We start from the raw sequence: 25083 nt of genomic DNA, 5'->3' as shown, positions 1-25083 counted from the left end.
GGTTTTTAAAAATCACACCTCGGGGGCGCCTGGGTGGCCCAGTGGGTTAAGCCTCTGCCTTTGACTTAGGTCATGATCTCAGGGTCCTGGGATCGAGCCCCGACTGGGTTCTCTGCTCAGGGGGAGCCTGCTTCCCCCGCCCCCCGCCTCCTTGTGATCTCTGTCTGTCAAATAAATAAATAAAATTTTAAAAGAAAAAAAATCTTAACTTTAAAATCTAAAATTTCTTTTAAAAATTTTAAAGAAATTAAAAAAAAAATCTCGTACAGCCACAGCACAAGTCCCAGACTTTTTGGGAGTGAGAGATAGAGAAATGGTTTTGGGAGAGAACGGTTCGATGCCGCCGGTTGTTGAAGACACTGCACTGTCCTCAGTGGAAAATCAGAGCTTGGAAGGTCCTGACAGTTTTGCCCTGTTCTGGACAAGTCCACTGTTTTTACTGTCCACTTTCCTTCTAGATTATGTATTTTTGAGTCTTACGTAATGACAATGGCTCTAAGATCACAGGTGTCCTACTAGAATCCTGAGAGGAAGCTTAAAATACAGGTCTGGAAGCATCCAGCACCCTGCGCAGACCCTTAGCCTTCGGAAGGCAGAGAAGTGGCTGGGTCTGGCTGAGTTGAGACGACCCCTACACTTCTTGCTCTTTGACCACCCGAATTAAAGTGGTGACCCCAACTGTGTATGTGGTGCCATCAGTCTTCTGATTCTGTTGCGTCTGGGGTCCTCGCACGTGACAGTTTTGAAGACCCTCGTTAGTCCTGAGTTAAATGACGCTTCTAAGACCAGCCTCTCTGCGCCTTTGCTTCTCGGTCCTAAAATGCTGCTTCAGTTGCCTCGTGGGACCAGAGGCCCGCTCCCCCCTCACCAGCTGCCGGGCTGCTTGCTTTGCTCGGTCGACCCTTGCACAACATGGGGTCGAACTGCTCAGGTCCTCTCACACGTGGATTTTTTCCAGTAAAAACAGTACAATGCTATATGTATTTTCTCTTCCTGAGGATTGCCTTGTTCCTTTTCTCTAGCTTACTTTGTTGTAACAATACAGTTTCTAATACATATTCAAAATACATCAATACACTGCTATCAGTAAGTCTCCCCGTTCAACTATGAGCTGTTAAGTAGTTAATGTTTTGGGGGGCTCAAACATCATACGCAGATTTTTGTGGGGGAGTGAGGTGCCCCTAAGCCCCGCGTTGTTTAGGGGACCCCTGTAACAGTTTGCCAGTGCATTTGAGAAATGCAATATTCCACTCCCCCTTATGCTGGTGTCAGACTGTGTCTGATGTTTTTTGCTTAGTGGGTAGGGGCTGTAAAATTATCCTGGGGGATGGGTGCTTGGTGAGTGTGCTTATTGTTTAGGTAGGAAGGTTGCTATATTGTTTTCATGAAGACTGTGGTTCTAGGGAGCATTTTAAAAGGATTCTTTGGAATGTTTCTTTAAAGGGGTCTCTTGGGAATCAGCCATTGATCTCAATTGCTGGTAAAGTAGCAGGGCCCTCAAGCAAGGCCTGGGCGCCTCAAACAGACTTTCCTGAGATTAGCTCGAGAGTGAGATGTTGTCAAAGCCTCTCGTCCTTCACCTGCACAACTTAAAGGAACAGGTAGTAAAACAGAGTCATTGTTTTGTCACTAGTGGTTGCAAGTTAATTTTTTTAAAAATATGTTATTTTTTAATTAAAAAAAATGAATATTTTTTATCCATTATACCCTTTTGACTTGCTCCCTCACTTTTAGGTATTTGCTCAAATGCCACCCTTCCCCGTACAGCCCACTAAAACTCGCAGCAGCCCCCTCCCTGCTGTATTCCCAACACCCCTTGTTTTGTTTTGTTCTTTCCTACGGATGAGACATACACTCACATCTGCTTTCTTTCATTGGAAAAGAAACTCCAAACCGGTAGACATTCTATTCAGTGTCCCCAGTGCCCGGAATGGCTCCTGGCCCACAGCAAGCTGGCCAAGTGATAGAAGGTCCACTGAGGCACGCGGCCTGCCTTGCTCAGAGGTGTGCCAGGGTCTTCCTCTGGTGGTGGTGGGGGGGGGGGGGACATTCCTATGGATCCTTCCTTGTCTCTTTGGCCCCACAGAAAACCCCAAAGATGGGATCCGTGTCAGTTTCCTCGAAATGAAAGTCTAGCTTCGTGCCTCTTCTTGCTCAGGATGTACGAGCAAAATTCAAAATTTAGATTTCTAGTTTGAGACTGGGGATGGTTCCCCTCTTTACGTTTCCACAAATATTTGGGAACACAACCCAAAGGCATGGAAATGTTCCAAAATAGCAATAGTGCGTGGCTTGCCTTCTTTCCAAGGGCAGAGCAGCTTGTAGCCGTTTCTAAAAATAGAGCTTTCTGGTCCAGGTCAATAGGTAGGAATGGCCTCCTGTTACTCTGTTTACACAGTTTCACATCACACACCTTCGTAACAACGGCGCTGACTTGGTGAGGCCTGAGGACCCACACTGGTCTGCGGGAACTTGCGGTGAGTGGATCCGGGAAGGGCAGCCCCCCGCGGTGCTGGACACGGAGCCGCGTCCCCACGGAGACCAGTGGTGCTTGCACAAGGGCCCGTTCAACCTTTGCTTCTTGGTTTCTCACCCCCTTTCCATCACTGTCTCAAAGTCAGGAGCAGAGGTTAAAATCTCCAGGTCCTCCTGCGAGATACTAACAAACAGAAAAATAAATCCACATTCAGGAATTTAAGACCCACAGTGTTTTGTTTCGTTTTATCTCTCTTGCATTGTTTTCCTCTTTGCGAGTGTGTGAGTTTCCAAGGCATCGTGTAGTGGCAAATTTAATTTTGAGACCTTTCGATAAAATATTCTGAGAAGGCTGACTTATCCTTGACTTTTCCAGAACAGCCCTCCAACAGGGAGAGGCCTTTTCTTTTTGTGTTATAGGTCACGGACACCCCTGTCCTGTCCCCTAAATGCGGACAATGTGGGTGGTATTAGAATTATTTTCTTGGGATTAACATTCTAAAATTAAGAGGATAAAAGAGCGGGGACACTTGATACTGAATTTACATGAGGCGATTGAACTGGGCCAACGGGGCGGTCACTTTTATAAGATTCATAGTAGGTTCTGAAGAAGGGGATTAATTCAGATCAAATGTAGGATTTTATCTCTAGGAATCAATTCGGTTTCATGAGTTCGCCTGCTGCGTTTAGATAAATAATTCTGGGGAGTTCTCACCTGTTGGCTTTAGGCATTCCAAGCATTTCATCCTCACATTTAATTCTTAAAACAACCTGTGAAATAGGTGTTAGTGTTGTTATTACTGTAGGTAGGTGAGGAACCAGACTTCCCATAGCTCAGCTGGCCAGGGCGGGGCGGGGGGGTGCACATCTATGAAGTGTGGGTTTGAAGCCCACTCCATCGGACTCAGAAGCCCAAACTTCCAAGCCAGGGGAAACTCAGAGGAGCTGGTTTTCTGTGACTGCTCAGAGCCCCAAAACGACATCGGTGACCACAGTTGGGCTCTGCCAATGCCCCTGTTTGTTTTGCTCTAAAGACAGTTACAGACCAGAGCCTTTTGTCTTCCCTGCAGTGTTGACTCTCATTCCCTTAAATAAATTAACTCTCCCGTCTTGTCGGACTTGTCCTGAGCAAGTCCACGTGCCAATTAAAACAGAAACGGGAGAAACAGCACAGCAAGAAGGGAGAAGGGACTGAGGCTTCATGGTTATGAAGGAATCAGTACGGCCAGCCATTTTCTATTTTCCCCCAAAACAAAAGAAAACAAAAAAACATAACACACCATACCAGTGGATCCCGGTCACAGTTTGTTCTGTGATTTTTCAATGCTGGTGATAGTGGATGAATGTAGAGATGTTGGAACATTCACGATTTTGTAAGAGAACACTCAGAGTGTATCACTTCTCTCCCACATAGTAGATGCTCAATAAATGAAGTGGAGAGGTATAAGGGCTCTGTTTCTGAGGACTTACCCACAGCCACAGCAGCCTCCGTCCATTGCAGATTGACTCCACAGAGCCCGATCCAGCTTCCAGGGGAGAGGAAATTTCTCCGCGTGCCCTGTTCTTGCCGGCACCCTAATGAATCTCCCTGCTTCTCTCCGCTTCAGGACCCCGTCTGTCCCACATTTTTTCTCTCCTAGGAATTGTGCCTCCACACCTGTCTCTTTCCTGGTTGGTTCCTCAGTCAAACTTACCTTTCCATTTCTTGCTTCCTCAGAACTTTCCTTGGGAGTGACTTCCCGAGCTCCGATGACATGGCTAAGGACAGCTGCAGTCTGTGGAGAACAATATAATCTCACACACTAGAACGGCAGTAATAACACGAGGATTCATACTAGTCGTGAAAACTAGTATGCACAAACTAGTATTCAAATTCATATTCGTCAGCTTTACAGGTTAACGATACGGTGTTTTATCTGAGACAAATATGTGTGGGACTTGTCATTAGGAGCCTCTGAGTCAGGGGCAGAAGGTGACCTCAGCCTTAAAAGGCTGAACTTGGCCACGTCAGCCTGTGTGGCTGGCCCAGCTCGGAGGTGTGGCCAGAGACCGTGGGCCCAGGAGATGAGGGTTAGGGATACATCAGGGTTAGGGATACATCAGATATCCCGATGGTGTAGTTGAAATGCCCCGTCCACAATTTAGCAAATCATCTGACAGAGATATGGCGACAATTCAGATGTGAAAATCCATGTTCGAATATGGCGAAAAGAAAGTGGTGGGTATGTTTCAGGTATGGATTTGCCCCTTCGTACGTTGTCCCCGCATGCGCACGCCCAGTAGCAGGTCACATCGAGGGCTGACACATTTAGCAAATCACAATACAGGATGTGCGTTCTAGTTGGATTTCAGATAACCATTCCTCCGGAAAAGTACGTCCCTGATTTTATCTAACAACCCCGGTCACATGGTAACTTAGGTATACAGAAATGAACATGGGTTCTTTAGTCTGAACCCAGGCTGGTTTTCCTCACAAACGCCTGCTTGCCAGGTAGCGGGGAAACAGAACCGCCTCGACCCCAGCCAGCTTAGAAACGAGCCTGGTCTGATCGTTTGAATAGTCCCTTAGGTGATGCTCAGGCTCTTAACGTACCTTGCGCCCGTTCTCAGATGTCGTCCTTAGTTCCCACTGCCCGCCGCTTTGCCGGAAGAGTGCCGGGAGGCCTAGCTTCACCTCTCTGGCCTCAGGGAGAAGAGGACACGCCTGTGGTAAACCAGGGACACTTAGGGAGTTGGGAATCTGGGCTGCGTTACTCCCTGTGAGACTCAGGGAAAGGTGCTGAGAGCCGGGCCTGGCCCTCCTCGATTCTGGCCGGCGCGGGATGCCGGCAGACACGGGGAGAACAGCCGTGATGATGTGCCACGGTCCTGGGGCAGGGCCCCGGGCCAGGCGGGACTGAGATGGACAACTCTGCGGAGACCGTGTCTGAAGCGAGAGGGGACCAGGGGAGCCCGAATCTGCCAGGGGGGGCGCTGCTAGGGGTCCCCAAGGGCATGGCCCAGGCCAACTCTGGACACAGTGACCGAGCTCAGCGGTGGGTGTCGGCAAGGACAAGGGAGGCCCCGGACAGAGCCGAGGCACCACGGGACAGTGCCCTCAAGGACCCGCACTCACCACTGCCCCAGACCTCCCGGCACTCTTCCGGCAAAGCGGCGGGCAGTGGGAACTAAGGACGACATCTGAGAACGGGCCTTTTCCTTGCCCTATAGGACATGTTTGCCATTGGAATCTTCCAGAAAGAACCCTGGATAGGTTACAGTGGTTCTCAAAAGAGCGCGTCTGACCGGGAACTCCTGTGAAATGCAAATACCTCGACTCTAGATGCTGCTCTACCATGTCCGATATTCAGGGTTTGGGCCCCGCAGTGCGTGGTTTGGCAGCTTTCCAGGGGATTCTGCTGCGCCGTGAAGAACCCAGCTTTAAGGATTCCCGTACATTTGCTCACTCCCTTGCTTATGGTTTCCAAGCCTGAAGTTTTACTAAACAGGCCACGTACGCCTTCTCCATCTAGGTGATTTATTAACTTGCTGGATACACTTGAAATGCTTTGCGGTCCCAAACAAGGAATTTGCAGCCTTGGGAAGGATGGAACTTCTGACGCCTGCTACCGCATGGAGGAGCCTTGAGGACTTTATGGGAAATGAAACGAGCAGCCGTGAGAGATTGAATGCGGTCCGTTCCCCTGATGGGAGGTACCGGCATCGTCCCGTTCAGAGATACGGAAAGTAGAATGGTGACTGCTGGGGGGGAGGGGGGATGGGCAGGCTGCGTTTTACGGCCATGGAGTCCCAGTTGAGTAAGATGAAAAGAATCCTGAATGTGGATGCTGGGATGTACTTTACACCAGTGAACTCCATACTTAAAGATGGTTAAGATGTGGGGTGCCTGGGTGGCTCAGTCAGTTAAGTGTCTGCCTTTGGCTCAGGTCATGATCCTGGGGTCAAGGGATCCAAGCCCACATTGAGGCTCCCTGCTCGGTGGGAAGCCTGCTTCTGCCTCTCCCACTCCCCCTGCTTGTGTTCCCTCTCTCGCTGTCTCTCTCTCTGTCAAATAGGTGAATAAAATCTTTTAAAAAATGGTTAAGGTGGTAAATCTTATGTGTGTATGTTTTACAATTAAAATTTTTGAATTAAAAATAAAATTTTAAGGGGCGCCTGGGTGGCTCAGTGGGTTAGGGCTCTGCCTTCAGCTCGGGTCATGGTCCCAGGGTCCTGGGATCGAGCCCCACATCGGGCTCACTGCTCCTTAGGGAGCCTGCTTCCTCCTCTCTTCCTTTGCCTGCCTCTCTGACTACTTGAGATCTCTGTCAAATAAATAAATAAAATCTTTAAAAATAATAAAAATAAAAAAATAAAATTTTAAAAATATACCATGACTAAAGCAAAAATTTAAATCGTGAGTTAAAAATGGCTTCAGATCCTAAGCCAACAGGTCCTGATTTGAGGGAAGGCCACGTGGCTGGCTCAGCGGCTTGCCCATGAACATAATCTTGGACCTTAGAGTTCAGATGTAAATTTTGAAATAGACCCTCCTGGTACATGTGAGTATTTTACCAGGTTTTAGTGCAGTTTCTGAGCTACCTAAAATATAAGGAGAAGCTGGTCAAATAGATCTAAGTCTAGAATTCCAACAGGATAGTTGGTCTCCTTGTGGCTATTGAGATAAAAAGTAATATATGCTTGGAATTTTTGGATATCTCAGGCTACAAAGCCTTGGGCAGAAATGAACTCCTAGTGGCCTATATCCTTCTACTTGGAAAGCACCGGCAAGTCACCAGCTTCTTTCCAGTTGCCAGAAGGGTGAGCTACTGGGAAGGGTCTGGTAATTCACTGTCTGTTGGTTTGAATAGAAGCTGTTGTGGTTCCCTTTACTGTTCTCTTCCAATCCCTTGGCTTTGGGTGAATAAGTCCGTCTTCCTTACAGGCAGTAACAAGGGTTTGGTATTGGCAGAACATGGGGCTTTAAACACCCGTCCACTTCCCGAGAATATGTTAGTTGCTCACTCAATAAAATAACATTTTTTACTATAAACTCATGTTTTCTCCATCTTGTTAAAAGACAAATGAAAGCATCTTGAGAGAACTGCTCCTGTCCCAGTAAAAACAGCGGGTCTGCTATGCAGAGCACAGCTTCAAGACGAGTTCCCCGCGACTCCTTTGCAATCCACTTACCACCAGGAGGCGTCTCCGTGGGGAATTCTGTAGCCGCTGCTGTCCTGGTCCCATTTCCAGGCTGCACCAATGTCCTAAGAGAAAAATCTTGAGACGTCCAAATCTGTCTTCCGTCTCAGAACTATGTTTGTAAAAGACAATGTTCTCATGGGTCCCAGGAAATTAGTTTAGGTAAATACAGCGAGGAAGCACGTATGCTAATGAAAGGTGGTTGATAGATCCACATACATACATATACATATATGTGTGTATCATGTATATATAATGTCTATATATTATATATGTGTGTGCATAGATGCGTACATATATGTATTTACTTAACTGTATGCATTTTTTAAAAGATTTTTATTTTTTTATTTGACAAAGAGAGACAAAGTGAGAGAGGGAACAGAAATAGGGGAAGTGGGAGAGGGAGAAGCAGACTCCCTGCTGAGCAGGGAGCCTGACGAAGACCCCGGGATCATGAGCCAAAGGCAGATGCTCAACCAGCTGAGCCGCCCAGATGCCCCATTGCCTGCCTTGGCAGCTACACTGTTCATGTCTCAGCCATGGATCAAGCTGCATAACCTACTGCGATCTGGTTTTCTTTAGTTGTACAGTTGTATACATTTTGTCTCAGTTGTATCTCAGAGGATTTTTGTATTATTGAATGAGATAGTCCATACAGAGTGACAAGTACATGCTTGGCATCTGGTACCCATATGGGAGACACCAGGTATTGGCGATTACAGAAAGGCGGAAGCATCAGAACTTAGAGAAGCCCTTGGCTCAGTTTGCGGGCTCTATCTTAGTGTTGGATTTACTATGATTCTTTTGGGTTGTAGCTTTATTTATTTTTATTTTTTTCAGACTGGAAGCAACTAAATTGATTATCAATTTCTCATGGTTAATTTGAACAAGGCAACAACAGGCAAACTAGTTGATGATGAAGGTCGAAAGTCGGGGGTGGAGAGCTGGACTAGGTTGGAAAAGTCTGGAAGGAACCTTCTGCAGAGGCTGGAAATATTCAGCATCATCTTTACCATTTACACAAGATTAGTGCACTTTACACACTCGGTATATGCTACACACCTTAATACAAATCATAAAAAGGATTTGACGTAGGTGTATGTAAGGATCAAAAGGTCTACACATACCAAATCCACTGGGAAAGCTAGTCAAATTGATTTTTAAAATGCAACTCAGTGAATTTAATAAAGTTCTTTGGCAGAATTTGAAAACTTCCTCTTGACCTGCAAACACTTGTTTAATCTGCATTCAAAATCTGAATGTTTTACATGAGGATCTGTTCTTCTGTCTTCTGGAAGAACATTGGCTCTGGCAGCAGAGGCTCAGAGCTCTGTGCAGGTAGCGTGAGGTGAGGAGGGGCTCCTTGCTGTGCTCGTTTGGTCTGTCTTCCTGGCCCAGTGGGCACTGGAATTTGCCAGCCGGGCAGCCCAGACACAGGATGGCTCCTTACCGTCTTTCCTCTCCAGCTGACTGTCCAGCCTGAGTCTCTTCAAGAAAGCGATGCTTGATACCTTCTAGTACTAAACTAAGGCAGGGTATTACCGTGTCTCGCGCTCTCTGACCTCTCCAGCTCCCTCCATAGCAAGCGCGCATGAAATGTTTGCCAAGTGAGTGCAAACCCGTATGTAACGTGCTCCCTGCCCACTCCTGTAGGTCTCCCATCCCCTTCCTTTACAAGGCACGTGGGTTCACAGGCCCCACTCTGATCCCACCTGCCTTTTTTCTCCAGTAGCACAAGATGGAGGTCAGGGAAAGCAAAAGGAAGAATGTTCTCCACTCTGTCTGTTTAAATCATGATTTGAAGCAGGTTTTATTATACCAAATTATCCTCAGACTAATTGCTTGACAGCCTCCCTCCTTACTGTGGCTGACGCCATTGAACTGATTTCTTCTGCTGAGATCTGCCTGGTGAGGGCATGGCACGCAGTCCCTAAGGGGAAACCTGCTCGCTGGAAAAAATACCCCAAACTCCTGAACATTGTACATGCCAGACACATCCACTTTCTAAGTCATAACAAATCTAACATCTACAGTGGTGTTTAAGAGCGTGTACTGTGAAATCAGGCTGCCTGGGTCCAAATCCTCTTTCTACCATTTGCTAGTTTTGTGATCTTGGGCAAGTTTTTCATCTCTCTGTACCTGAGATGCTCTAGTGCTAAAGTAGAAATCATCGTCGTAGTACTTTTCTAGGAGGGTGGTTAGAAGAGTTGCAACAAAATACGTGAAGTACTTAGTGCCCTTCCCAATACACAGTAAGTACCCCGCTGATAAGCTCGGTCCATATGTACATGTATGGACTCGGTCCATGAGTACATGTATGGACTGACGCCTGCTCTTTCCGTTAACCTTATTCATTGTTTATACCAGCTGTACAATTTTCCTAGGGAGCGAAAGCACTCATCAGCAGGGCCATAATTCGTGTTCTACAATGCTCTTCCTCCTGAGTGTCCTTTTCATTGCCAAGGGTAAAATGAACCCAAATGTAATTCCTCTGTCATTCTTAGCACTAAATGGTAACTTGGGGCTCCCCCTCCGGGATGTTCAGACTTTGAAGGCGTGATCGAGCTCAAGGCTGTGGTTTGCTGCCTTGCGCCCACTAACATTCTAGTGAAGAAATACCCAGGTTGTCCCCCCAAAATCAGGGGGTGTGAAGAGAGAAAAAAGAAGAGGAGGGGTATGTTCCTTGGCTTGTTAGTCTCCGAGGTCAAAGGCAGCACAAGAGAATGAGAATTTAAATGGAAAAGTATGACGCTCCTGAGTAACACCAGAAACACACCTTCTGATTTCTGCTTCAAGTCCTACCGTTGCGATACAGGAAAGACATCGATTATTAATACTTTGGACTTAACTGACATCTTTTATGACTCTAAGAGGCCTAGAGGCATTATCTCATCAACCTCGATGTTGGTGTGCGGTCAGATTGCAGTAAAAAGACTGTTTGCCCAAGTACAAAGTGAGCGTGGCCGCAAGTTGACTTTCCTTAGAGTGTCCTCAGGGGTCACACTCCTGCAGACACACCTGCAGTTTGCCGGCGAATACAATTTCCCATGAAATTAAACCAAAATGGGCTAGAAAAGAGAAACTGAGCTTATTAAGTTTCTTTTTAGGCTCACTGCCCAGTTTTCTTTCAGCCTGGAACTTCTATGTGGGCATTTGCGGAGTGGGGTTAAACCAATTCTGAGCACCACTGAAGTGTCTTTACTTTTTTTGCCGCACGCATCATCATCACCTTTGTCATTGTCACTGTCCATGCTAGTGTGACCTCTTCCTTCTGAGGAAACAGTGTGATTTCTCAAAGGGAGGTGTGCAGGATGCCAGTTCTACCTGAATTATTTCTGTGCTTTTATCAAGTTTAATTTATTTATGTAGCATCTGATATATGGTCCGTCACTGCTCCAGGTGCTTAAGAGACAGCCGTGATTAGAATAAACATCTCTGCCCTCCCTGGGCTGACATCCTCGTGAGCAGCAGACAGGAAAACCACACACAACACAGATGTAAATTATACAGTATGTTAGGAGCTGGTGAGTGCTCTGTGAAAAGAAAGCAGCCCAGAGGCCGAGAGGTGGTTTCGATCTACTCCATTCATAAAATTCCTTCAATTCCTCCCGGGAGTGTTGAGGACAAACCTGTAATTTTCAAGAACATACTCTGCATAGCATAATGTATAGAGAAGTTGAATCACTATGTTGTCTACCTGAAACTAATATAACATTGTATGCCAACTCTACTCCAATTAAAAATTAAATACAAGGGAATGAAAAAATAAAAGCACACTCTGTAGAAGTACTTTGAGCTCCAGGAGCATGTCAGAAAAGCAGAAGGCCTGGTCCAGAAGTACCCTCCAGGCAACCACGTCTCCCTTACCCAAGGGATGGGTCTCCCTTATGCTGCTGGAGAAGAGTGTAACTCTGATGTGTGGCCACCTAGAAACTGGAAATAAGTAAGGAAACCACATTTTCTTCATTATATCCCGAGGCTCTCTCTCCATAGATCCCGATCTCGGACCACAAACAAGCACCCGACGGGGACATGTGCAAATGATTAAGGAAAAACACCAGTGGAAATCTGGTGTTCTGAAATCAAGGCTCTCTATCTTGGTCTGCAGTTTATCAAGAGTAACATAAAACTCTCCTGACTGTGGGTTTGTTTTTGAAAAGGTAACCCGAAGAAAACAGGATGTCCCTGAGTAGATGTGCTATTACCTTTTAGAGAAAAGGAAAAATAAAACCCCTTATTTCTTTAAAATCTCATCTCGTACTCTTTTTCTCCATTTACCCCAGATATCAGGATGGGGCAAATTTTCAAGAATCACTTGAATACTTTTTTTAAGTATTTTAGGTATTTTAAAAGTATTTTAAGTATTATATTTTAAGAATCACTCAGTGATGGTCTGGATTAGAGTAAGGACAAGAGCCCCGAGACAAAAAGCGACTTGTTCAAGGTCACTTAGCAGGTCAGGGGCAGAACCAGAAGGGAAAGCCCAACCCCCACCTTCTGGGTTCTACAGCACCGCTTCTAAATCAACATGTCTTCCAACACGGATTGCATAACCCTCTACAGCCGATGGCCAAAGCAGCCAGGTAGGAAATAAATGAGAAGTCCAAGATGTTTGTGAAAGCGTTCCAGATCCTCCATAGAAATCGGAAGCAGAGAGAGCCGGATGTGGAAGCTGGGGCTGAGGGCAGGGCTTCCTGGGGTGTCCTCGGGGGGACAGCAGGTGTGGGTGGTCTGTCTACTAACTGAAGGGGAGCTGGTGCACCCTGCAGGGAGAAAGACTCCCTAGGCACCAAAGTAACTTGCTGTAGCTGTGATGGCCTTCAGTTCCAGGCCCGAGGACCCCAGACTTCATGGTCCTTCTGCCCATGAGTGGCTGCAGGACCCTGACATGGGTGATGGGGTCACACCGTGTGCTGTCTCCCTTCATGTCCTGGCGCAGGTGGGAGTGTGATCATCCTGCCTGTGTCTTTACTATCAGATAACAACGGACCTCCTCCCGAGGGCCGGGCACCCGGGCTAAGTGCTTTACTGACATTATCACGCTTGGTCCTCACATCAGATGCTATCAGCAGTCCCATTTCTGGGGAGAGAAAACGGAGACTTGGAGAAGTTCAGTAACTGGCCCAGAGTCACAAAGCTAGTGAATCCCAAAATCAGAATTCAAATTCTCCTTCGCAGAGGCTGGTGGTTCAAAGTACGGGCTCTGGAGTCACGTGGCCACGGTGTGCTCCCCAGCCTGGCTCTCCGCTAGCTGGAGTTGTTCGACATGTTACTCAACCTCTTCAAGCTCCCCCCCCCCACTTCCATCTGTGACATTGCAACAATAATTACAGTATTTATCGCATTGTGGTGTTGATTAGAGAATGCAGCCTAGTAACTATTGACATGTGGTTAATTACCAGTGTGCAGGCTTTAGCTGTAGTTCCGCTACCGATTAAATCGCATAAAATTGCTATTGCAGTAAAACCAGAAATGGTAAAACACTGACAACTTAACATGGTTCAGTCTAATACTACATAGGTGTCCATTCTTTGTAAAATACAACAGTGGTTCTCTTATCTCGTAATTTGTAAAAAGGCAGGGAAATAAGTGCTTCCATATAATTTTTTCCTTTACTTGCCTGTTTGTTTTAGCTTCTCTAAAGAATCACATAGAGGGGTGCCTGGGTGGCTCAGTGGGTTAAGCCTCTGCCTTCTACTCGGGTCCTGATCTCAGGGTCCTGGGATCGAGCCCCACAGGGGGTTCTCTGCTTGGCGGGGAGCCTGCTTCCCTTCCTCTCTCTGCCTGCCTCTCTGCCTGCTTGTGATCTCTGTCTGTAAAATAAATAAATAAAATCTTAAAAAAAAAAAAAGAATCACATAGAACTATCTTCTCTCCTAATGTAACAAAGCAGCCATGAGGACCTTTCACAATAGACTCTGTTCCCAGAGCTGCTGATCTGTTGAGGTTGTTGCCACAGAGAACTTGGAGGAGAGTGGGTTTGAAGGGAGTTTAGACTGCGCAGAGCAGGACTAGGAGGAAAAAACTGATGAAATGAAGAGGGAGGAAACTTCTGGCTCCTTTCAGCCTCTGTTTGAGTGTTCTGCCGGTTCAGGGAATGCCATTCCCATACGAGATGGATGATTGTGATAAACAGATGTCAAGAGTAACCCTTTGTCATTCTGCCAGTGGAGGCAAGCTCCTGATCGGTGGTGGGATGTTGTTAAATTTGACACATTCCAAAGTGAATTCTGTGGCCTCGCTGCTCTTGACCTCTGGCTTGGTGGGGAGGGGGGCGTGGGGGGTTAGTGGATGATGGAAGGACTTGCAATTCAGTTGTGTTTGGGGAGTTTGCAGGGTGCTGGAGGAAAACAAAACTGGGATCAGGATTTTGCCTTCTTAAAAGGACAGACGGCTACTTTGGGAAGAATGCAGCTCCGGTGAGGAGCCAGTAGGATGTTTGTCCCCAGCAAGAGGATTTTTCTGCCACACCCTGACCACTGTTCGTGTCCTGCACTTGCCTCCATCCTATGTCCTTAGAATCCACATCATAGAAGTCTAAGTGGCTCCGGAATTCACGTGGAACCTTCTGGAGAGATAGTCTTTCTTGTTAATCCGGGAACTGCCTTTAAATAAAATGAGTCTCACCTTGGAAATGTAAGCACATTTTCAAGGATTCTTTAGACTTTCTTGGTATCTGGAATGGAGATCACTGCGGTGTGTGCAGTACTCGCTCCTGCGGATTTCAGACTTCTGCTGTGTGTCTGGGCACATGCTCCCTTTCCTTTCTTCCCACATCTGAAAAGTCATCTAAAAGCCTTAAGATTTTTTTCGCAAGGTTTACAGATCAGTCTATCATCTTGGAGCCTATCATTTGTTTATTTTGCCCACCACGGCCGCTGTAAACTAATAAAAATGCATCTACATAGCCATGCACTCAGACACACTTGGACACTGTGCACCCCCCGCCCCGCCCCGCGTGCACTATTCCCTCTCTCTCTCTTTGTGGTTACGGTGAAGCTGACCCGTACAGTCTGGGGCAAATACCAAAACTTGAATCAGGCGCTATTTCTCCATACCCCCGAAAAGCATCACAAGTTCAGAGGCTCAGATGATAGATTTAAGTGAAATTCCTTTAGCTGCTTGTAGCTGGGGAGACCCGTTAAGATTCCGTCCACAAAGGTGAGCTGTGTGGCCCTTGGCGTGCTGAATTTGAAAATGTGGTGCCCTAATGTTGTTACTTCCTGTTGTTCTGGGTTTTTTGTTTGTTTTGGTTTTTTGTTTGTTTGTTTGTTTTACAAGCCCTATGTTCATAAAGTTTTCTAAGGTGATTTTTTTTTTTAACAATATTGACTTACTGTTGGAAACAAGGACTGTCGATTTTTCTTCTTCGAGTCTCCCTTGCCTTCTCCCAGTTTCTGTGAGGAGCTGTTGCTTGCAAAAGCCATAATGAATTAAAAACTGAACACATCCAGCAGCAGAGACGCCCACGCGGAGGCTGGCGGGGGGTCGGGGAAAGAGCAGACCCCCGGACCGGGCACTGGATGGTGAAAGCCACCAAAGCCATTCATTCTTCCTTACCCTCGCCTTGTCATCCGTGCCTGGGGCCATTTATGAGCCAAAGGAAGGAGAGAGACACTCTCTGGGGAAGGGCAGGGATGGCTCCCCCGCGCCCACAAGCTCTCCTTACACCCACCTGAAAAACAGCTTCCTGGGGGTGCAGGGCCGGCGTGCACGTGGGCCCTGGCCACCGGGGAGCCGGGATCGGTTCTCAGGTTCCCGCCACGTGTACTTCCCGGTGCATCAGGGGGCCCGGGCTGTCAGCAGGCCGGCGGGCGATTGGCTGGGAGGAGGGCAGTAACCTGAACTGCCTTTTGTACTCGCCTAATCAGGGCAGCCCTCTGATTGCAGGTTCAGAGCTGAGGTGCCTGGGTGGTGTCTGACACCTGCGTCCTAGCTCTGGCCTTCCTGGGGCTGCTGCTCCTGCCCTGGGGAGAATCGCGCATCTGTCCCACCTCCCTCGAGTCCCCAAGCCACCTTGCCGGGCCGGTGTGGCCCCGCGTCATGCTGGACAGAGGTCCTCAACCGAGGACTGAGGACAATGGAAACGCCCGCTTAGGCTTCCTCAAGGTAAGTCCATTTTAAATCAACACTATTTCTACACTGATATTGACAAAAATGCCAGGACTGGGAAGCTAAATCAAAGAAAGGCAGGGAAGTTGCTTACTTTGGACCTTTCTGATGAAATCGCTGTTACTTGGCTGCCAGATGCGTTGGCAAAATAAGATGTAAATGCTGGGGGTGACAAGTTGTTTCCACCCTTGCGGGCAGTTGACGCCGCATTGTGCACTCCTTCCTATTTGATGAGACACTCAAGTGATGATGGAACAAAGTGACTTTTAATTAAGGCCCACAAATGTATGTGCCAGCTCGTACAATGAAATAAAGTCAGTTTGCTTATCTTAGCCCTCTTGATGATGTAGCTCCAGGACTTTTGGTCTAATTCCAATCGCCGCTTATTTTTAAAGCCAATCTTCACGTTTCCTCTTGTGGTATGAAAGCAGTTCTTCTTTTTAAGGTTTGTTCAACATAGTAAGATTAGTGAATTTTACCCTAGCGAGGGGTTTGGCTGTACTGCTTGGCTCGCTCTGTACATTCTGATGTTGGAGAGAAAGGCAGATTGTAAATGCAAGCTCCTAAGTTGGAGCAGCAGTGAGGTGCCTAGGAATACTAAGCTCTATCCTGATCTCATTCTTCTCGAAGCCGGTTGACAGAAACTTCAGGGACCATCCCATCCCCCCTCGTGGACTGCTGTCAGCGTACATGTAGTTCTAGGATTGAGTGGTTCGAGACTGGCAAAAAGACCAGTGGTTTGAGACTAGTGCTTACACCTCTTCCTGTTGTGTTGTGATAGAGAGGAAGTCATTTTCCCTTTGATTTTGATATTTTTTAATGAAAACTTTCTATAAATGGGTAAAGGTCCATTTATAAATCCAAAGGGGTTCTGAGACTACTATTCCCAGCTTTTTAATTCCCAAGATATAAACACCTTCGTGAAACAGAGATTTCTTCATTCACCGATTCTGAGTGATTCTGCTCGAGTAGTAAACGTAATAGCGAGAACAGACAGCGGTGGCAAAAACGCAGATAAGCATTTAGAACTGTTCACTCACCATCTATGCCAATTATCCTGACATAGGTCTTTTTTTCCCCCATGTTTGTAGCCAGTTGGAAATTTCCATCCTTCTCATCTGTTAGCTAATTTGTTTTTATAAAAAACATTTTCCTGCAATAAGTTCAACATAGTACTGATACAAAGCATAAATAGTGACAATGGCTGCTCTGATGAATGAAAGCGTCAGAAATAGCTTTGCCCATGGGCTGAAGTGTGCTCCTGATACAGGTCTGTAGTAATCATCTTTGTGTGCGAATAGAACAGATGTTTGGTGATGACTGAGAAATGAGATCCGTTGGTAGGTAGAGAGGTAGAGGCCAAGTGAATTTACAAATGTTGAGGGATTTAAAGGAGAAATGGATGTTGGAAAGCTAAATTAATATTGTATATTTAGCATACGTATATATTTGAAAAATCTACCTTCCCTTATGAATTACAGCCTAGGGAATGTACAAACCAAGATGCCTTCCTGGGTTAAGGATAAGTCATTTTTGTATGGAGAAAGATAGATACTACCTTAGTCCCAATCCCTATCTTAAAACACACACACACACACACACACACACACACACACACACCAGTATTCATAAAAACCTCGTGTTTTAAAAAGGTACAGACAGGAAGAGAGAGCTAACTGAAATACTCTTTATCTCTAGGTTAAAAAGTCACAGAAACCCCACATTCCACATTAAGAGTATAGAAAGTCCTTGCACATATCTGCAGAGTACCAGGGCCCCCCCCCAAATATGTCATGTAACACAATCATTAACGACTAAGACACACACACACACACACACACACATCCATTTCATCCCAAGAACAATATCATTAGAGAGGAAGATTGGGGCAGGGAATGAAGTATCTTTTAAATTCATTTTCTTCCCCAGCGAAAGTTTTTGAAAAATATCCTTTCTGGACCTGTGGAATGCCTGCCTGACTCCCTTGGGTGCAGAGTGGCGAGAGTCCCCTCTGGTGTTATGGAAGCACACAATGGGGCCTAGCGGAGCTCAGGACAGCCTTCCCCTCCCGGACACACATCCCTGTCCCATTGGCTCCGCTTGAAACGTTCAGTTATGCAAATGAAAGCTGCCGGGGTCAGACAGGCCCCGCCCCACCCTCCCTTCCTCCCTCCCTCCCTCGAAAGGGCCTGAGATCTCAGCCTTTTGCCCCTGACTTTGCTAAGCTGTGCAGGCCTGAGAGCTCAGGAGCTGGACCAGCCGGGTGAAACCTCCCTTTGCTCCATGTGCGATGGCCATAGGGACAGACAAGCGAGCTGGGGGTCCCCAGAGCTAGACACATGGACAAGCAGCAGCTTCCCAAGTCCCCTCCTCGCTAGGTGGCTTCCTTGAAATGTCTCTGGTTAACAGGGAAAAAGTTGGCTTCCTTGCTAGGCCAAGCCTCTGGAAGGCATGTTTAAAAACAACAAGAGCAACACCTTCCCCTAGTGCTTACGTTCACCTTTTGGAGACAAGGGGGGGACGCGACAGTGCAGGACACGGGATGGTTCTGGAAGGCAGGAGCTGAAGCAGCCTCCAGTCATTTTCCTCTCAGCTGGACAGAAAACACGCATCAGACGGTGGCATTTGTAGCTTCTCATCTGATGCCACTGGGAGAAAAGCTTTGCAACAACCTTTGGGACCTGAAGCTGGTAGGATTGCTCAGACACTTGAAGGGGGACCTTGCTGGCACAGTCCCGTAGGGTCTGAAAGGCCACAGCTCTGGGGAGGGAGTTTACATGAGCCCCGCCCTGAAAAGCATTGGCTGCTTGGGATCCCTCGTTTTTTTCCAAGGACCACAGCTCCTTAGTGACCCATCAAGCTACCGGTATGTTCCCACCGAAGACTGGGGTCGGCATTCCAGGCCAGCCCTGCTGCTGGGGGCGGTCCCCGGCGGCTCAGCCGCACCGTCTGGTCTCCAGGCGCTCCCGGGGCTTCTCCTGGCAGCAGGGAGGCCGGTCTCCCGCCTCATCTGTGGGCCGAGGTTTCTCGGCTGTTCCTTAAACACCAATCGTTAATTCCCCCATCGGATGCAGTTGGTCGGTATCCTGGTGGCGGATTGGAGGAGACAGAGTGGGGCTGAGAGGGACTGATTTATCCAAGAGCACCAAGAAATGAGGAGCCGGCGGAACCTCCAGTGCACGTGCCCCTTCTTGCTTTTCCTTCTGTCGAAGAGAGATCAGGAAGCCCTAAACCTCTCCCCCCGCAGTCTCTTCTGGACACTAAACGCTTCAGTCCAGAAAGAAGCTGCCCCCGTCCCTGCATGGCTCTGTGGCTGGGGTGGGGGGTGGCGGGTCAGAGACCTGAGAACACCGAAGCGAATCCGGGGTGCGGTGCGGTGCACACGTGTGTGCGCGCGTCTGTGCTCGGGTGCATGGGCTTGCACACGCGTGTGCGGGGTGTGCTGGAAAGGTTGTCTGAAGCGTAACTGAGAAGGACAGCCCCTCTGCTGTGGCCTTTTCCTAGAGAGGCCCGATCATTCCTATAGAAGCGATTTCGGCCGGGCCCCCTGACCAGGGCGGCCAGCCCAGAGCGGCGGGTGAGCTGGGCCGAGGGCGGAGGGCCGCTGCCTCCCAAGGTATTCCAGGAATGTTAATGGTTCGCCTGAGTGGAGCTGCGCAGCCGGTGGGGCTGCGAGTGGCTCTGCGGCCATCTGGTGAGGCTCAGGAAGTCTCATAGCAACAGCGTCTCAAGAATGGAGCCTTTTTTTTTTTTTTAATTAAAATTAACTAACACAAAACCCAAAACTGCTCCACTGCTCAAGAAGAATCAGGGCAGGATTCGGATTCTTTGTGTGGAATGATGAGCTTTTAAGGAAGAAAAGCCCCACATCCTTAATTCCTGTTCTTTAAATGAGCAATTTGTACTTGGTTTTGAGGTCTTAATTTTTTTCCCCCAGGGCAGAATTCTTTTTGGAGAAAAGGGGGGAGGGGAAAATGCGTTTCCAAAGCTGTGGAGAAATAATTGGCAAAAATACGGTGAAGAAAGAAAGTCGGAGTTTTGAGATTTTCCTGGTATTTGTGGTGTTTCGCGATCCTGGCAGCGGGCAGCTGCGCTTCCCCTCTGTGATGCTGTGCGCTTTGTAAGTCTGGCTGCTTAGCTGGTGAAGTGACCTTCAGGCAAAGATGCTAATTTGACTGCGTCCATACGTGCGTCTGATCGAGTCTCCTGAGGCTGGGTTAATAGTAGCCCTTTAAAAAAGCGAGAGGCGAAGTAGTATTTGTAGTTTGTTATGTTTCAATTGATGAGGCCTGAAGTTAGCCATTTCAGAAACCCAGTTTGTTCCTCAGGATCGAAGGCTCTGGAAAACGATGAACCCCGGAAGGCCGACTGGCAGCTGTGTGTACAGGGGCGGGTACTCTAGACGGAGACAAAAGACTTACAGTCCAAACTCGACCCCTGACTGGGCTATTTGAGGAAGGTACACAACCCTTAGAGCATGTTCCTCATCTGCAAAGTGGATTTCTGCATTGTTAGGAACATAAAAGGAACCCGGGAAATAGTCCTGGAATCTGAATGGCATTTCTGAAGGCGTAGTCTATGCTGTCACTCCTGCTGGTGTACAGCCCTGGGAAAATAATTTCATGAGACCTTTATATCCGCTTCAGTTTTCGTGAGACATTTTAAAATTTCCTTCCGGTCTTACCAAATAAAATTTCCCAGTGGGGTCACAAAATATCCCAACAAGCCATTGTGCCTACGCATGTGTGATTCTTGAATACAGCACCCATCTGAAATACTTCTTTATATTCTTGATCGGTAGCACCTATTTCTACTCATGAAGTATTCTTCAAACCTGACGTCTGGTCCCTGATGGTCAGAGGGAATGCCACCAACCTTCAGGAAAAGAGTATGGACTCTGAGTTTGGTTTCTAGAATGTGGGTTCTTTTTTTTTTTTTCTTTAAAGATTTTATTTATTTGAAAAAAAAAAAAGATTTGATTTATTTGACAGACAGAGATCACAAGTAGGCAGAGAGGCAGGCAGAGAGAGAGAAGGAAACAAGCTCGCTGCTGAGCAGAGAGCCCGATACGGACTTGATCCCAGGACCCCGAGATCATGACCTGAGCCGAGGGCAGAGGCTTTAATCCACTGAGCCACCCATGCACCCTAGAATGTGGGCTCTTCAGAAGTCTTCTTTCTATAAAAAGCTGGACCACTTACCCTCACATTGCCTATTGCCTCACGTATAATATTTAACCAATTAATATTTATGGAGTATGTACCATGTGCCAGCTGACTTTCTAGAAGCTGGGTTGAGGATCATGTACAAATATAGACAAAAATTCCTGCACACATTCTGGTCAAGGGAGACAGATAATAAACTCCCAAATAAGTCAGTTGTGTTGAAGGTTATAAAGTGATAACTGGAAGTGGAAGTGGAAAAACATGAAACAGGAATACGTGGGACATGATGAGTATAGCAGAAAGGGACCTTGCAGTTTTCTAAAGGGTTGCCAGAGAGGGCCCCACTAGCATGGTATGTGAAAGAAGATTTGAAGGAGGGGAGAGACCAAGCCTTGCCACGAGCTGGGGAAGAACACTGGAAGCAAAAAGAATAGCAAGTGCAAAGGCCCTGGGGTTAGGGGTGGGGAGACTAAATGACTTGTGTGAGGAAGAGGGAGGCTAGAGCCAGGAGGGACAGAGGTCCAGGCCTCCTGCCCATTTACTCTGAATGAAGCCTATGAGCTTACTTCACAAAGCTGTTGGGAGATTTCAATGAAATCATTTGTGTAAAGCCTTTAGCACAGTGCCTACCACACAGAAAAAAATTCCATAATTGTTATCTATCGTCTATTTGTTTATTGTTACCACTACTTGGGATTTAAAGACAGAATGATGTGAGCACACCGAAGACGACTTTGTTCAGATCAAAACTGATTCTTCTTCTTTTTTTTTTTTTAAGATTTTATTTATTTATTTATTTGACAGACAGAGATCACAAGCAGGCAGAGAGGCAGTCAGAGAGAGGAGGAAGCAGGCAGAGCTCCATCCCAGGACCTTGGGATCATGACCTGAGCCAAAGGCAGAGGCTTTAACACACTGAGCCATCCAGGTGCCCCTCAAACTGATTATTCTTAAAATAATTAAACTCCCAACCTTGGTTCCTTCAGTATTCAATTCTATCCCCTAAAAATGTCCCAATCCTCTCTCTGCACAATATACAGAGGGAAAAATGTACTTTTTAAAAACTGGCCTTGTTTCAGCCAAACCATTGTTTCTGTTATGAAAGTACTAAGCCCATACTCTCTAGGGATAGGTGTATTTTGAGACATTTGGTTTAACTTTCAGCTACGAAATCCTTTCGAATTCCAGCGAATTCCCATGGGATTGCCATGTTCTCATGTTTGAGTATTGATGTCGATACCCTGCTCTAGGCCACAGGATTCAAAGTGGGGAGTAACCTATTGCAGGTATAATGAAAATGGGAAAACAAAGTCTTTTCCTTCTCTCCAGAGCCTAGAAGCAAGATTGGACTTCCGGGACAGCTCAAGAGCCCGCTCTCAAGATAATCTTCCTAGACACCTGTCCAAGTGTCTAGATCCTACTGATCTCCTCCTTTGACCCTGAAGGCTTTGGATTATAACTCACGTCAAGTGATGACTAGCTCAGAAACTAGAAATGAGGGAATCCTTTTCTCTAAGCATTTGAAGATCCTCATTTAGAACTAATGAATCAAGACCTAATGAAGTGACTTGGGAACAGTTAAACAAAATGCTTGATGACAACTTAGTGATCAACAAAGGGAAAGTCTGTCTAAAAATGTATCTCCTCAGTAGTGGCAATGTTCCAGTAGAGTGTGGGGAACCAATGGTCAGAGGGGCTGTCCAGCGTTTGGACACCAGCCTGACTTCTAAGATCTCTTCCAAATGTGTGGTTCTGCTTTTTTCTGAGATCTGCTTATTGAGAACTAGATTCTGCAGGAAAAGTCACCGTAAATTCTGTTTAACCAACAGCTCAGTTGAGGGATCCTGAGAGCAAGAAACAACTAGTTATAGAAGAGCTATCTTACTTAGATGAAGGGCGGCCAACGGAGGTAGCTTGCGGCAGCCTTGACCCTGGCCCTAGTGTCTGGAGCCCCAGTGCTCCCCACACTGAGCGCTATCTCCTGCTTGCAGAGTCTGAGGTGAGCAGGCTGTCCAACCACCAGTGCCTGCTGCCTAGTTATGATCAGTGGGTAGAATAGACTCTAGCTCACTTTTTCTTTTGAATGAACGCTTACATTACACTTACTATGTTCTACGTGGTCTATTAAAAGGCTCTCCAAAAGACCGTATGACAAAGCTGCAGTTTTAATCCCCATTTAACAGGTTAAACAATTGACATAACCAGTTTAGTAGCTAATCAATCCAAGGCCACCCAGTGACAGGGCTGGGATTGAACCCAGGCAGTCAGCCAGCAGGGTCCGCACTCTTAGATCCTACCCCGGATGGGCCCACACAACATTCCGTCTCGTCCTGCGCACGTTTTCCATCTGTTGGAGCTCTCCTGCTGATTTAGAGGAAAAGGGCATCTGGCGTACCGTCCCACTTTTGCCCTCTGTGAGGGCAGAGAATGTGACTTGCTGATAGCTAGGGCCTAGCATAGTACCTGGGGCAGGGCAGATACTCAAATATTTGTTGAATGAGTGAGGGAGTGTGGGTGTGACATGAGTAAACAGGAGGAAGGCCATGGAAATGCCCTCCTGATCTCACAGAGCTATGGAGACATATGTGATTGTAGGGTGTCACTTAACACAAAACCCTGAAGTTACAGAACAGATCAAGTTCGTGGTGGGGGGTTACTGGGGTGATTGAACCCATGTCAGTAGTGGCATCCCTCATTAGGTGTTCATTGATACTTTGATCGTCACATCGCACTGGAAATAGTGCCCATAAAAGTGCCCTCGCAGGAAAAAATAGTGCCCGCAGACTGACACCTGCCACATGAGAACTGGGGAGGGAGAAAACCGGGGAACCATGAATTCCACTATATCGGGGTTTTAGTGTGGGACTTGGACACAGTGCGTTACCAATGGGATATGGAGACTCACAGACTCACTATGGGGTCGAGGAAGAAAGCCTGAGTGGTGGCCAATGCCAGGGCCCGAGGGAACGTTTGGGTGCAGTGAACCTAAACCCACTCAGACAAGCTCAAATTTAAAAAAAAAAAAAACAACAAAAAACGAAAAATAAGGGGGTTCTTGGAAAAGATGTGAGGGACGCTTGTGGAAATCCAATTGTAGGAAGCCAGGAACACTTCGGGTTTACCCTAATGATTCAGTCAGAAGGAGTCAGAAGCCCGAGTATGAGTTTCCACCATAGTATTACTGAGTGTGTCACGTTGGTTAAATTACCCAATGTTTCTGAGTCTTGTTTACCCATCTGAAAAATAGGAAATAATGAAAGTATCTGCCCTGTTGGGTTGCTATGTGGATTAAATGAGGTCATACATATAAAGCACTTGGAACAGTGCCTGATACATAGTACAATGTCCATCAACATGAGCCTTTATTACAGTGTAGCAAGTGGGCAGCTACTCACTCCCATGTTGGTTGACTTTGAACATCAGTTCCTTTGCTCTTCTTTCAGACTAACTTCCTGGAAAACATGGTTCCAAGCTTAATTGAATGGCATGGTGACATCACCAAGGTTTCAGGTTTGAGTATTCCCATTCTAACCTCCTTAGCATGAGGATTTTCATCCCCAGATTTGCCCCTCATGATTACAAGATGGCTGCTGCAGCTCCAGGCATCACCTACTCACACAGTTTTGTCCAAGGGCAGGAAGGAGTCCTAGTTTTGTGTATTTTTTTAACTGTTCTTTTATTTTATTTTATTTGACACAGAGAGAGATAGATGACAAGTAGGCACAGAGCCAGGCAGAGAGAGAGGGGGAAGCAGGCTCCCCACTGAGCAGAGAGCCCAATGTGGGGCTCAATCCCAGGACCCTGAGATCATGACCTGGGCTGAAGGCAGAGGCTCAACCCACTGAGCCACCCAGGTGCCCCTAGTTTTGTGTATTTTATCAAGAATGAGGAATGCCTTTCCAAAAGCCCTCTTGCAAACTTTTCTTTGGTCAGATTTCATTAGCTGGGGTTGTGTCCTATGCCCCTGCCCAGATTTATCACTGGCGGGGGAATCAGACTACCATGATTGGTGTAGATCAGGAGTGATTTCTCTCTTGGGGCTGAGGAAGGATCCACCTTCCTGAATACATGGGCACCTTATACTGCTGTTGAATCAGGATTATGTCTGTGAGGAAGAAGGGGGCACACACGCACACACACACACACACAC

At 47.0% G+C, this 25083-nt stretch overlaps 2 protein-coding genes across 3 annotated transcripts in view; one reads left to right on the top strand and one right to left on the bottom strand.

Annotated features, from left to right (window-relative positions):
* Positions 1 to 25083, top strand: part of SHROOM3 (shroom family member 3) — a 186315-nt gene that overhangs the window by 9639 nt on the left and 151593 nt on the right. The window contains exon 1 of one of the 2 annotated variants that reach the window (XM_082726958.1): positions 15476 to 15765. The exons of the other annotated variant lie outside the window; for it this stretch is intronic. The gene's annotated coding sequence lies outside the window, so the exon portion shown is untranslated. Of the gene's footprint in view, positions 1 to 15475; positions 15766 to 25083 lie in introns of those variants that run through there. 2 annotated transcript variants of the gene reach the window in all.
* LOC309863912 (uncharacterized protein) lies at positions 1958 to 6178 on the bottom strand (the record flags this gene model as incomplete). Its single annotated transcript, XM_082729153.1, has 5 exons — positions 1958 to 2659; positions 3191 to 3246; positions 4170 to 4250; positions 5069 to 5179; positions 6173 to 6178. 5 exons carry the CDS (start codon positions 6176 to 6178, stop codon positions 2590 to 2592), a joined length of 324 nt encoding a protein of 107 aa, XP_082585279.1. The 3' UTR covers positions 1958 to 2589.

This window comes from Mustela nivalis, assembly GCF_964662115.1.
Source record: "Mustela nivalis genome assembly, chromosome: 4".
NCBI lineage: Eukaryota > Metazoa > Chordata > Mammalia > Carnivora > Mustelidae > Mustela > Mustela nivalis.
This window is presented reverse-complemented; position numbering and strand designations above follow the sequence as displayed.